This window comes from Oncorhynchus kisutch, linkage group LG26 (genome assembly GCF_002021735.2).
Source record: "Oncorhynchus kisutch isolate 150728-3 linkage group LG26, Okis_V2, whole genome shotgun sequence".
NCBI lineage: Eukaryota > Metazoa > Chordata > Actinopteri > Salmoniformes > Salmonidae > Oncorhynchus > Oncorhynchus kisutch.
Genome location: NC_034199.2, coordinates 20,782,141 through 20,796,940, shown reverse-complemented (window position 1 = coordinate 20,796,940; position 14,800 = coordinate 20,782,141). Strand labels below are relative to the sequence as shown.

Here is a 14,800-nt window from a genome sequence, read left to right as displayed (position 1 = left end):
GATTGGATTGAAGTTCAGGCTCTGGCTGGGCCGCTCAAGGACATTCAGAGACTTGTCCCAAAACCTCTCCTGCGTTGTCTTGGCTGTGTGCTTAGGGTTGTTGTTAGTCAATGCTGCAGAAATATTTTGGTACCCTTCCCCAGATCTGTGCCTCAACACAATCCTGTCTCGGAGCTCTATGGACAATTCCTTCCACCTCATGGCCTGGTTTTTGTTCTGACATGCATTGTTAACTGTGGGAACTTATATAGACAGGTGTGTGCCTTTCAAAATCATGTCAAATCAATTACATTTTTCACAGGTGGACTCCAATCAAGTTGTAGAAACATGTCAAGGATGATCAATGGAAACAGGATGCTTCTGAACTCAATTTAAAGTCTCATAGCAAAGGCTCTGAATACTTATGTAAACAAGTTATTTCTGTTTTTTATTTGTAATAAATTACCTACAAATTTCACTTTGTCTTTATGGAATATTGTTTGTGAAAAAAAATATTGAATCTATTTTAGAATAAGGCTGCAATGTAACAAAATGTGGAAAAGTCAAGGGGTCTGAATACTTTCCGAAAACACTGTACACCCCCAGGAAGAATATGAGACTCAGATATGTTCATTTTCACATTTAACTTAATCAATTCTTAGAATGTTTGGGAATTACATATACTAAGGCATTTCTGAAAATTCTATAGCAATATAGAGTGGGAAAGCGGCTGTGCGTTTGGACAATTTATAGACACCGCAGGAAATAAAACCTATTATAAACTGGGTGGTTCGAGCTCTGAATGCTGATTGGCTGACAGCTGTGGTATTTCAGGTCGTATACTATGGGAATGAAAAACATTTATTTTTACTGCTCTAATTAATTTGGTCGCCAGTTTATAATTGCAATATGGCCCCTCAGGGGTTTGTGGTATATGGGAAATATACCACGGCTAAGGGCTGTATCCAAACACTCGCGTTGAGTTGTGCATAAGAACAGTCTTTAGCCATGGTATTTTGGCCAGATACCACACCCCCCCGGGCCTTATTGCTTAAATAAACCATCTGTCCTGATAAACCCTCTTAAGCTTTTAAAGCTAGTTGGCTGTCAAAATTGCACTGATAAACAATGGGGAATGGCCTGCTCATCCTTCTGCAGCTTGCCTGCCAATGTATGCATTGTCCCAACCAACCACGCAAGCTAACTGGCTAAAGTTGGCTACATTGCTAGCTAGCTACTTCCAGACACAAATGAGAGAACTCCTCACTGACGATTGTACTCACCCTAGCAGAGCTGGTTAGGCTGTTTATATGTTATATAGAGCGTTAGTGACTAACTATCACTTTTTACGTTTACTGACACTGGTCGTACCCGCAATAACATCTGATAAATATGTGTATGTGGCCAATACAATTTGATTTAATTTCAGAAAGGGCCTTGCACATTTGTAAATGCATCAGTTATTCTGCGCTCTGGCACACTCAGACAAGAGTGCTCTGAAATCGGAGTAGATAGCTAGCCAGAGTGAATTTCTTTACCTGTATAGCCACCAAAGAACGATACGAGAGGAAAAAGTCAGTCACTAACCCACTCCTCCAACGACATGATGTCCTCCCAGCAGGTAGCTAGCTAGCTATCTAGCTAACGTTAGGCTCTGTGTTTTTAGCTTGCTACATAAATAGATACACTAGCATATATTAGCCACATTATGACTGACTTGTGATCATTGAAATTGGTACTTTGATTGTATTGACATAAGTTACGTTCGTCCATTTCTGTCCTAAATATTGAATCGTTGAAACTGAAACAATGCATCCCGAATAGAGGCAGCAAACAATGTACCAGGTCAGCTGTTATTTACCACCTGGTACAATGTATTTTTAACTACCAAGAAATGTATTGGGGAATTATATGAATCATGCATTGAACTGCATCCATCTACTCTGCCAACAATGCCTTAGTGTACATCATGGAATGTTAAGTCAATTAGAACCTATTTTTAAACCTCTTATAAAGTTGGGTTTGTAGCATAAACTGTGAATTTGATATTTTTGACTGATATTATGATTGTCTGTTTGTTTCATATCTGCAATGTAGCTAAAACGCTGTCATTTCCACTTTAAGTACACAGCTACTCTCAATCATTGTAACTACCAAGAAATGTAATCCCAGCAACCATATATTGACCTGATGAAGAAGAGGGCTGTTCTCTTTGTGTTGCCTGAATTGTAATTTGCATTGTCATTGGATAGAGTGCATTGAAGTGGCATAAGTACACCAAACAGTTTTCTGATATCGCATTGGATAGAGTTCATCGATGTGAGTAGCCTACACCAAACAGTGGATGGATAAAAACACAGCCAGATTATATATTTACACCATATTGATTGTATAGTTGGAACTAAGATGCTCAGACAATCTGTTGTTGTAAGGAGTGCAGGCAGGGTAGCAGTATAGAGCAAAGCCTAATATGTATCATAGGAAACAGTGTATTTTATTGAATCCAATTGATGTCGATGTAGGTATTAACAGGAGAAACATGAGTGAGTGCCAGACTAGGTGGCCAGGTCATCTTGAGCATGTAATAATGGCATCTGCTGCCATCAGTCAGTCAGTCAGTGTGTGACATCCCCCTGGTCATACTCTGCCATTCCAGGCCCCGTGTTGAATATACTGGCACATATAAACTGCACATATAGTTAGAAACGTCTTTAGGATCGGTGGGTCCCCTGCGGGACAGTTGAGCTAATGTAGGCTAATGCGATTAGCATGAGGTTGTAAGTGTCATGATGTTGGCCTAGGGGTAGGTTTATGACAGTCATAAATACCTCTCCCCCCCCTTTCCTCTCTCTACCCTACTGATGTTACATTTGCAAAACCCTTGGTTAACATAGAGATTCTGGGAACATCAGAAGATGGGGGGAAATGAACAATATTCTGGTAATCTGACCAATTGAACATATGAATATGATGAATATGATGTCAGTTCGGTGGTCATCTGAGAAATTCTCATCAATGTTAAGATGACAAACTCTACAGTGGAAAATCTACACATCAGTGTTATCGGATTCACATGGAATTGTTGTTTAATTTAAATGTTTGAATATGAAATGATTCGCGATGGGATGAAATGTGATTTTAGCTTCTAAAATGTGAGATTTGGGTTTTCATAAGATAGGGCTCTGCTCAATCAGTGGCCCGCCCCTGTGAAGGGACATGGGCTATAAACTTTTCAAACACGCCTTCCTCTCCCTTCCTATATAAGCCCTTGACGACAATATAACCTCCTGTTCCGAGGACGTGAGGACAACGGTCCGATGTCAGAATGGTTCAGATAATAACTACAGGACGAAGCCAACATCAGCATGAGCTTTGGTTGCGAATGGTATGAACTTTGAACCCTTATTCACTACAGAAGTGATACCTCCTAGCCATTGAGTTAGCAACAGCAGATGCAAATGAGGGTTAGGAAGGAACAGACAGAGTATCCCGTCTATCACACAACAACATTACTACAACGTATCCAATTGACCACCAGAGACATTCTTCAAAGGACTCGGTTTGGTAACACGGCCTTCCATCTACCACCAACCTACCGAAGCGCAGTTCAGAGTAAATATTCATTGCATTTTCCTTTTCCAAATGGGCGGTAACTTAGAATGCACAAGATACTGTATTTACGATAGCACAGCTTCGCCCTTTGTTCCTCAGTCTTCCCTCTCTTTCACTCAAACCCAGCCCTTTTCTTTTGTGTAACCAGCTGTCATATCTGTTCTGCCCGCTAGAGACGTTTTCCGTTATGATGTAATTTGTAATCAAGTTATGATTTAATTATGTGTATGTGTAATTCTGTGTGATTAGTTAGGTATTTAGTAAATAAATAATTAAACCCTATTTTGTATTGCTGATTCAAATTGTTAGCTAGGGTTCGTGCAGATAACCAAGAATTTACAACTTTCAGATGAGACTGAATTAAGATGACGATTAATATTGACTGCTATTGATGTAAAAAATTGTTTATTCGGAAGATAACAGCTCTATAAATATTATTTAGTGGTGCCCGACTCTCTAGTTAATTACATTTACATGATTAGCTCAATCAGGTAATATTAATTACGGAGAAATTATTTTATAGAATAGCATGTCATATCACTTAATCCGGCATAGCCAAAGACACAACATAAGTAACAAGAACATTTCCCAGGACATAGACATATCTGATATTGGCAGACAGCTTACATTCTTGTTAAACTAACTGCACTGTCCAATTTACAGTAGCTATTACAGTGAAATTAGGCACATTTGGGAAGTCTTGATATAACATTTTGAACAGAAATGCAAGGGTTCATTGAATCAGTCTAAAACTTTGCACATACCCTGCTGCCATCTAGGGCTGGATAAATACATTATGGACTTTCTCTTGCATTTCAAAGATGATGGTACAAAATACATAAAAATAAACCGTTTTTTTTTCTTTGGATTATCTTTTACCAGATCTAACGTGTTATATTATCCTACATTCCTTTCCTTTCAGTGTTTCCTTTCAAATGGTACCAAGAATATGCATATCCTTGCTTCAGGGCCTGATCTACAGGCAGTTAGATTTGGGTATGACATTTTAGGCAAAAAAGGGTCTGATCCTTAGAAGGCAGGAAAGAAAGAAAGAAAGAAAGAAAGAAAGAAAGAAGAGAGGAAGGAAGAAGAGAGGAAGGAAGAAGAGAGGAAGGAAGAAGTACATGTATGCAATCCCTTAAGGAAAATGTGAAATTTCCACGTTTTGTAAAATGGAAAACGTTTCATGCCTGTGTGTCCATGTATGCTGATGAATCAACCCTGTACGTATCAGCAACCACAGCTCATGAAGTCACTGAAACCCTCAGCAAAGAGTTGCAGTCTGTAGTGGAATGGGTAGTAAAAAATGGGTCCTGATCATCTCTAAAACTACGAGCATTGTATTCGGTACAAATCATTGCCTAACTTGGGCTCCCGAGGGGTGCAGCGTTCTAAGGCACTGCATCTCAATGCTAGAGGTGTCACTACAGACCCTGGTTCGATTCCAGGCTGTATCACACCCGGCCGTTATTGAGAGTCCCATAGGGCAGTGCACAATTGGCCCAGCGTCGTTTAGGGTTTGGCTGGGGGTAGGCCGTCATTGTAAATAAGAATTTGTTCTGAACTGACTTGCCTAGTTAAATAAAGATTAAATAAAAAATTGTAAAAGTCCTAGAAATCAGCTGAATATGGTAATGAATGGTGTGGCTGTTGAACAACTTGAGGAGACTAAATTAATTGGTGTTACCTTAGATTGGGGTGGCATGTAGCGTAGTGGTTAGAGCGTTGGGCCAGAGTTCGCACTGTTAGGTGATCTAAACTGGGATATGCTTAACACCCCGGCTGTCCTGCAATCTAAGCTAGAGGCCCTCAATCTCACACAAATTATCAAGGAACCTACCAGGTACAACTCTAAATCCATAAACATGGTCACCCTCATAGATATCATCTTTTCCAACTTGCCCTCTAAATACACCTCTGCTGTCTTAAACAAGGATCTCAATGATCACTGCCTCATTACCTGCGTCCGTAAGGGGTCCGCGGTAAAATGACCACCCCTCATCGCTGTCAAACGCTTCCTAAAACATTTCAGCAAGCAGGCCTTTCTAATCAACCTGGCCCGGGTATCCTGGAAGGATATTAACCTCATCCCGTCAGTACAGGATGCCTGTTTTTTTTTAAAGTGCTTTCCTCACCATCTTAAATAAGCATGCCCCATTCAATAAATGTAGAACTAAGAAAATATATAGCCCTTGGTTCACTTCAGACTTGACTGCCCTTGACCAGTACAAAAACATCCTGTGGCATACTGCATTAGCATCAAATAGCCCCCGCGATATGCAACTTTTCAGGGAAGTTAGGAACCAATATGCACAGTCAGTTAGGAAATCAAAGGCTAGCTTTTTCAAACAGAAATTTGCATCCTGTAGCACAAATTCCTAAAGGTTTTGGGATACTGTAAAGTCCATGGAGAATAAGACCTCCTCCCAGCTGCCCACTGCACTGAGGCTAGGAAACACTGTCACCATCGATAAATCTACGATAATCAACCATTTCAATAAGCATGTTTCTATGGCTGGCCATGCTTTCCAGCTGGCTACCCCTACCCCGGCCAACAACTCTGCACCCCCTGCAGCAACTTGCCCAAGCCTCCCCCGCTTCTCCTTCACCCAAATCCAGACAGTTGATGCTCTGAAAGAGCTGCAAAATCAGATGGGCTAGACAATCTGGACCTTCTCTTTCCAAAATTTTCCCCTGCAATTGTTGCAACCCCTATTACTAGCCTGTTCAACCTCTCTTTCATATCGTCTGAGATCCCTAAAGATTGGAAAGCTGCCGCGGTCATCCCCCTCTTCAAAGGAGGAGACACTCTAAACCCAAACTGTTACAGACCTATATCTATCCTGCCCTGCCTTGCTAAAGTCTTTGAAAGCCAAGTTAACAAACAGATCGCGGACCATTTCGAATCCTACCGTACCTTCTCTGCTATACAATCTGGTTTCCGAGCTGGTCATGGGTGCATCTCAGCCACGCTCAAGGTCCAAATGATATTATAACCACCATCGATAAGAGACAGTACTGTGCAGCCGTCTTCATCGACCTGGCCAAGGCTTTCGACTCTGTCAATCACTGTATTCTTATCGGCAGACTCAATAGCCTTGGTTTCTCAAATGACTGCCTCGCCTGGTTCACCAACTACTTCTCAGATAGAGTTCAGTGTCTCAAATCGGAGGGCCTGTTTTCCGGACCTCTGGCAGTCTCTATGGGGGTGCCACAGGGTTCAATTCTCAGGCCGACTCTTTTCTCTGTATATATCAATGATGTCGCTCTTGCTGCTAGTGATTCTTTGATCCACCTCTACGCAGACGACACCATTCTGTATACATCTGGTCCTTCTTTGGACACTGTGTTAACTAACCTCCAGGCGAGCGTCAATGCCATACAACTCTCCTTCTGTGGTCTCCAACTGCTCTTAAATGCAAGCAAAACTAAATGCATGCTCTTCTACCGATCGCTGCCCACACCTACCCACCCGTCCAGCATCACTACTCTGGCCGGTTCTGACTTAGAATATGTGGACAACTACAAATGCCTAGGTGTCTGGTTAGACTGTAAACTCTCCTTCCAGACTCACATTAAGCATCTCCAATTCCAAAAAGAAATCTAGAATCGGCTTCCTATTTCGCAACAAAACTCACATGTGCAATTGCATGTTGTCAGGTGTAGTTTCATGGTATCACATGTTGAAATTCTGCATGCCCATGTTGTCACATTTACAGTATTTCACATGAGATCCTGTTTTCACATGTGTAGTGTCATGTTATCACATGTTGCTTTTACATGTTGTTACATGTTATCACATTAACTTCACATAAGATCACATGCGATTACATGAAATTCATGTGGTTTTTCTGTAAGGGTATTTCAGAGCTGGACGTCCTTGTTTCATTAGGTGACTTTCCACTTGTGATGATTTAGATGATAACTTTAATAGCAAATTAAGGGCAACCATTGATGCCTTAGCACCAGTAAAGGCCACACCCTTGGATGAGTGAGGAAACTAATAAATGAAAGACAAATTACAAAAAGGCAGACTGGAAATGGAGAAAGTCAAAGTTGCATGTCCATTATGATATTTTGAGAGAGCAACTTGGCGTACATAACAAGGCAATTAGAAATGCCAGAAATGCTAATTTTTGTAACTTGATCACTAAATGCCAAAATAATTTCAGAGTGCTCTTAACCATTGATGGCCTGACAAATCCTGCCTATGCAAACCTATGTGAACTTTTCTCCACATCGAAATGTGATGAGTTTGCTGCATATTTTAGAAACAAGATAACAAACATTAGGTTGGGTTTCAGTCAAGCAAGACCTGATAAGAATTTTGATGATATGTGCCCTAGCCTACCAAGCAAAGGAAAGTGGTATCACAACTTAAGCTTTCTACCTGCCTTCTCGATCATATCCTCCCCACCGTCAAAAAAGTGTTTAATTGCCTATCTGAAGAAGTGCAAGCTACTATTAATCACGCACAGAAATTTTCCCCACTGCACTAAAAACTGCTATGGTGAAACCCCTTCTCAAGAAAAGTCATCTAGAACCTTCAGCTCTTGACAATTGTTGTTGAATCTCCAACCTTACATTTTGAAGCAAAATTCAGGAGAAATTGGTTTTCTAACAGCTCAATAATTTTTTAAGTGCCAACTGTATTTAAAAAAAAAAATCCAATCTGCTTTCTGGGCCCACCACAGCACAGCACAGACAGCACAGACAGCCTTAGTTAAAGTGGTAAATGATTTTAGAGCCAACACAGATGCCAAACAGCTCTTGTTAGGTTGCTGCACAGCTATTTTCAGGTCTCTCCAGAGATGTTCGATCGGGTTCAAGTCCGGGCTCTGGCTGGGCCACTCAAGGACATTCAGAGAAGTCACTCCTGCGTTGTCTTGGCTGTGTGCATAGGGTCATTGTCCTGTTGGAAGGTGAACCTTCGCCCCAGTCTGAAGTCCTGAGCGCTCTGGAGCAGGTTTTCATCAAGGGTCTCTTTCTATTTGCTCCTTTCATCTTTCCCTCAATCCTGACTAGTCTCCCAGTCCCCGCCACTGAAAAACATCCCCACAGCATGATGCTGCCAAACCATGCTTCACCGTAGGGATGGTATTGGCCAAGTGATGAGCGGTGCCTGGTTTGCTCCAGATGTGACGCTTGGCATTCAGGCCATAGAGTTCAGTATTGCTTTCATCAGACCAGAGAATCTTGTTTCTCATGGTCTGAGAGTCCTTTAGGTGCCTTTTTGACAAACTCCAAGCGAGCTGTCATGTGCCTTTTACTGACGAGTTTCTTCTGTCTGGTCACTCTACCATAAAGGCCTGATCGGTGGAGTGTGGCAGAGATGGTTGTCCTTCTGGAAGGTTCTCCCATCTCAACAGAGGAACACTGGAGCTCTGTCAGAGTCACCATCAGGTTATTGGTCACCTCCCTGACCAAGGCCCTTCTCAACCTGATTGCTCAGTTTGGCTGGGTGGCCAGCTCTAGGAAGAGTCTTGGTGGTTTCAAACTTCTTCCATTTAATAATTATGGAGACTACTGTGTTCTTGGGGACCTTTAATGCTGCAGAAATTTTGTGGTACTCTTCCCCAGATCTGTGCCTTGACACTATCCTGTCTCGGAACTCTACAGACAATTCCTTCGACCTCATGGCTTGGTTTTTGCTCTGACATGCTGTCAACTGTGGGACCTTATATAGACAAGTGTGTGCCTTCCCAAACCATGTACAATCAATTGAATTTACCACAGGTGGACTCCAATCAAGTTGTAGAAACATCTCAAGGATGATCAATGGAAACAGGATGAACATGAGCTCATTTTCGAGACTCATAGCAAAGGGTCTGAATTCTTATGTAAATAAGGTATTTCTGTTAATTATTTGTAATAAATTTGAAAAAAATTCTAAAAACCTTTTATCGCTTTGTCATAATGGGATATTGTGTTTAGATTGATAAGGAGAATGTTTTATTTAATCCATTTTTGAAGATGCAACATAACAAAATGTTGAAAAAGTGAAGGAGTCTGAATACTTTCCGAATGCACAGTATCTCAGAGAAAATACATAGATGTATCACATGTGGCTTTCCACAAGGTTCAATTTGGGTCCTGTACATGGCAGCATTATCAGAAAGCACAGTATAGATTTTCGCTGCTACACAGACTATACACGACTTTACATTTCTGTGTCACCAGAGGATTTTAGCTCCACAGATAAATTATTAGACTGTGTTAGTGATTTAAGTAGTTGGATGGCTCACAACTTCCTCCAGCTAAATCAAGACAAGAGAAAATGTGGCCGCACATAATAATTCACGGGCAATAAAGGTAAAACACCAGGTAAAAAACCTAGGTGTCATTTTACATTGACTACTGTAATGCTCTCCTGTCTGGTCTAACCAAAAAAGCCATTGGTCAACTGCAAAACATACATAATTCTGCAGCACAGATACTGACCAAGACCATATGGAGAGCACACATTACACTGGCTTTAAGGCCTCTGCACTGGCTGTCTGTGAGTTTTACAATTCATTTAAATATAATTGTATTGGTTTTTAAATCAATCCATGATTGGGCACCCCAATACATGTCAGACATGCTTTTATGTTATGTACCCAGTAGGTCCCTCAGGTCCTCTGGTACTGGCCTTTTAACTATCCCAAAGTCCAGGACTAAGAGGCATGGAGAGGCCTAGCCTGCCAGAGAACCTGAGCAGGGCTGAAACTGTGGGCATTTTTAAAAGATAACTTAAAACACACCTTTGCTTTTCCTTAGGGTGCTTTTTAGTCGTTCAGTTTTTGTTATTCTTTAGTTTTCTTTATCCTCTTAGGTTTGTTGTGTAGTAAATATTTCAGTTTTCATTTGAATTGTTTTTATACATTTTTCCCCTGTAAAGCACATTGTGTTGCATTCCATGTCTGAAATTTGCTGTATAAATAAAGCTTGATTTGATTTGGTCTCTTCAAGACTTATTAATTTTACACTTGTTAAATCTAATACATTTAGCACTTTATATCATTTTTGCTCTCTACAGTATGTAATTGTATCTGTTCAAGCTGTTATGATTGTTGATTGCTGTAACACGGGGCACCATTGAAAAAGAGACCCTGGTCTTAATTGGGATTACCTGTATAAATAAAGGTTAAATACAAATATCTAAAGTACCACCTTTTCATCTCGGAACAGATTAAGTGCTCTTGAGGCGTGTAATCAACTGTGAGAATGCACTGCCGTCTCTCTCTCTATATCCCCTCTCTCTCTCCGTCTTTCCTTCTGTCTTTCATCTCTCTGTTATATTGCCATATTTATTCTCTCCATCAGGCCACGTGCAGTGGGTGGATTTCATCCAACAAGAGATGGAGGGACGGTGAAATGGGGGAGGGCAGCCTGGTAGCAGCAAAGCTCTGTTTCTTCAGAACGGGCTCTACTCATTCCTGTCACATGTATTTATACCAGAGAGTCATTTCACTCCGGCACTGGAGGAAATAGACTAGTAAGTAAGTGTTGAAGGGATGGTTTGATATTTGGATTGTTCCACAAATAAGGTGCAAGAAAACTAAAAGCTGATTTACCTACCTCAGTGGAGACCAAGGGGATTTTCAGAGTTAGACATCTCTGAGACCGAGTGTGTATGTGGGTCCCAATAGCCCCTCTCAAACACAGACAATATAATGTCACAGACATTTTCAGGTAGCAGAAGGGATGGGTGGGGGGGGGGGTCCTTGTTGCTGTGGAACTGATGACCTGTTTACCTCAGTAACAATCACTTACACTTTTGATGCAATGTCTTGTACGAGAATCTACAGCCATTTTCCAAGGAATAGTTCATATAGAGGTTTCCTTTGTAAAACTTGAGGCAGTGATATGTTCACACATGCACATGCACGCATGCACGCACACACACACACACACACACACACACACACACACACACACACACACACACACACACACACACACACACACACACACACACACACACACACACACACACACACACACACACACACACACACACACACACACACACTGTGATCTCCATATTAATTGGTTGATGAGAGCCATAATGTTGACACAGTGATCCTGTCTTCCAGGTTGTCACCTTCCTGTCTTCCAGGTTGTCACCTTCCTGTCTGAGAGCTGCGTAGCTGTTGAGAAGAGCTCCGTGGAACAGGGTACAGGGAAAGGAACCACTTGGTGCATCATGATGGAGTGCTGAAAACCAGAGTATTCCCCAACCCGGTCCTCCACACCACCCCCAGAGCGAGAGAAAGGGTTGAAACCATAGCAACAGTCGTGTCCTGTGAGTGAGCTCTTTTGAAGATGCCACACTTTCATCTGGATTACATTCTGTAGTGGAGCTGCACCAGCAGATGAGATTTTGTTGCATTGTGTGGCAACAGGATGAACATGAGCTCACAGACTTTAGCTGAGTCTCTGTGACAAGCTGATGAGCCATACCCTTGCTCCTAGCCCATCACTAACTTCATTCCTGATTGTGTGGGATTCCCCAATATAGAAAACAACAACTCTGATAATGCTACAAATATGGACTTAAGTTATAAAATAAAATAAAATTGTATTTGTCACATGTTTCATAGACAACAGGTGTAGACTAACAGTGAAATGCTTACGGTTCATTTCCAATAATCCAGATAAGATAAAAAAATGTAATAAAAATAGTGACTTGAGGAATAAATACAGAGTGAATAACAAATAAAAATAAAGAGTAAAAATGACATAGTTATATATAGGGAGTACCGAGTTGTATGCAGGATTTTTTCCTACGTGTTTCTTACGTGTTTCATTTTGCTCCTGATTCAGACCTTGCCATGAATGAGGAGACCAGGACTTGTGACTGACCGAGGAAGCTGACAACAACACAACCTCAGACGAAAGAACAATGATGCATATCCAGGGTCGGACTGACTGGTAGACTGGTAACCATTGCCATGGAGTTTTGCAACGGCAGCCTGCTGGCTAGGTGTGCCCCCCTGATGGAGCCGGATGAGGAGGAAGGGGTGGTGATTTCACCACCGCCGTCGCCGCCAGGGGTTGGGGCTACTAGTCCCTTCATGCCTGTCACCCTGCGTGTGATGCTGGCCGCCATCATGATCTTCATGATAACCATTGGTTTCCTGGGAAACGCTATCGTTTGTCTGATCGTCTACCAGAAGCCCGCCATGCGTTCCGCCATCAACCTGCTCCTCGCCACACTGGCGTTCTCTGACATCATGCTCTCGCTGCTCTGCATGCCCTTCACTGCCGTTACCATGGTTACGGCCGACTGGCACTTCGGGGGAGGGTTCTGCCGTGCTTCCGTTATGCTCTACTGGCTCTTCGTCCTGGAAGGTGTGTACATCCTCCTCATCATCAGTGTAGACCGCTTCCTAATCATCGTTCAGAGGCAGGATAAGCTGACACCGCACCGCGCCAAGCTGCTCATTGTCGCTTCCTGGGCGCTGTCCCTCTGCGTGGCGCTCCCGTCTGTGATCGGCTGGCGGGCGGGCACGGCGGGTGTGACGGGCATTGGGGAGGCCTGGGCGCCACAGTGCGTGCTGGGCTACAGTGAGTCGCTGTCCGACCGCAGCTACACGGTGCTGCTGGTGGTGGCTGTGTTCTTTGTGCCGTTCGGCATCATGCTCTACTCCTACCTGTGCATCCTCAACACGGTGCGCCGCAACGCCCTACGCATCCACAACCACACCTACGACCAGGCCAGCCTTCCGGCCCTCAACCAGGTCAGCAAGTTGGGTCTTACCGGCCTGCAACGGCCCCCCCAGGTCAATGTGGACATGAGCTTCAAGACCCGTGCCTTCACCACCATCCTCATCCTCTATATCGGCTTCTCTGTGTGCTGGCTACCCCACACCGTTGTCAGTCTGCTGGCCGTGTTCAGCCAAAGGTTCTACTTCAGCCCGGCTTTTTACCCGGTCAGTGTGGGGGCACTTTGGCTCAGCTACCTGAAGACAGTGTTTAACCCCGTCATCTACTGCTGGAGGATCAGGAAGTTCCGGGAGGCGTGTCTGGAATTTATGCCCAAGAGCTGCAGGCTGTGTCCCAGGTTGCCGGGCCGGAGCCGCAGGAGGGTGAGGCCCAGTAACATCTACGTGTGCAGCGAGATCCAGTCGGCTGTGTGAGGAATTAACACTCCCTCTGAGAACACTTTCTGGTAACAGTGTAAAGCAGTGTTCACCAACCCTGGTCTTGAAGAGCAAAAGGGTGCTCCACTGGTGTGAAGGACCTACTATACCTGCTCTATGATTTGTTAAGACATCAACATGTCAGCAGCATAGACAGTTTGCTGCTGAAACATTCCAGTCTTCTGATTTTTTGGGGGCGTCTGAGTAAGAGCAATCAGCAGAGTACATTCTTGTGTTTTGTCTAAAGTGCTGTGGACACTGGACAGCCGTGAACAGAAGAACCCTCTCTCTTTTTTTGACTGTCTTTTTTTATCCCTTCTCCGAAAAAGTTTTCTATTGAACCATTTCCCAGGTTTTTAATTGGCTGAGTACTGTTGGTGATCGTTTACCCAGAAGGCTCTTTTATACGTCTGATACTGAAAGTAAATGAAAAGCATAAAACTTGCAATGAAATGTTGATCAATATAAAAATGGTTGTTTCAGTGAATTAATAATTGATTTAATGAGTTAACTAACAAACCAATGAACACGTGTGTTGACATCAACTATGCAGATGAAGCATATAGACTGAGTATAAATGAAAGATAACAAATCATGGAAACACAGTTATAACTGTTGTATGTTGTGTACATACACTGTGATAGCATTGTACCTTCCTAATACTGGAACAAAAATATTGTATGTTGGGCATGCTGGTTGACAAAGGTTGAACCTGTTGTCGAACACAGACCACGTTAAGCAGTCCCCTGCCTCTACAATGTCAATGGTTGTGTTGCTGGGATACTAAAGACCTCTACTGATTGTAGGTTGCGGAGTGTATTTATGTGTGTGAAACCCATATCTGACCCATATCTTCCACAGCAGAACACAGTCTGTGCTGTATGTAATTAATCTCCATCTGTACAGTAGATAAAACTATTTACTGAGAGTTGTTCCAATCTAGGGCATGCCATGTCAACTCATACACTTTGCGTAAAGTGTGATTATCTCAATTATGCTGCCTTAATTGAAAGAAAAAACACAGATGACGCGAGACAGAGCACGAGGTACAAGCCTTACAAACAGACGTCTGCAAAATACAA

At 42.7% G+C, this 14,800-nt stretch overlaps 1 protein-coding gene across 1 annotated transcript; it reads left to right on the top strand.

The window, feature by feature from the left end:
- The first annotated feature begins 11,633 nt into the window (after nt 1–11,633).
- LOC109871184 (high-affinity lysophosphatidic acid receptor-like) lies at nt 11,634–14,516 on the top strand. Its single transcript, XM_020462009.2, has 2 exons — nt 11,634–11,878; nt 12,400–14,516. Exon 2 carries the CDS (start codon nt 12,528–12,530, stop codon nt 13,713–13,715), a length of 1,188 nt encoding a protein of 395 aa, XP_020317598.1. The 5' UTR covers nt 11,634–11,878; nt 12,400–12,527; the 3' UTR covers nt 13,716–14,516.
- Nucleotides 14,517–14,800: the final 284 nt, after the last annotated feature.

Coding starts and splice junctions, on each gene's coding strand:
- LOC109871184 (XM_020462009.2), top strand. CDS start 12,528: ATGGAGTTTTGCAACGGCAGCCTGCTGGCTAGGTGTGCCCCCCTGATG.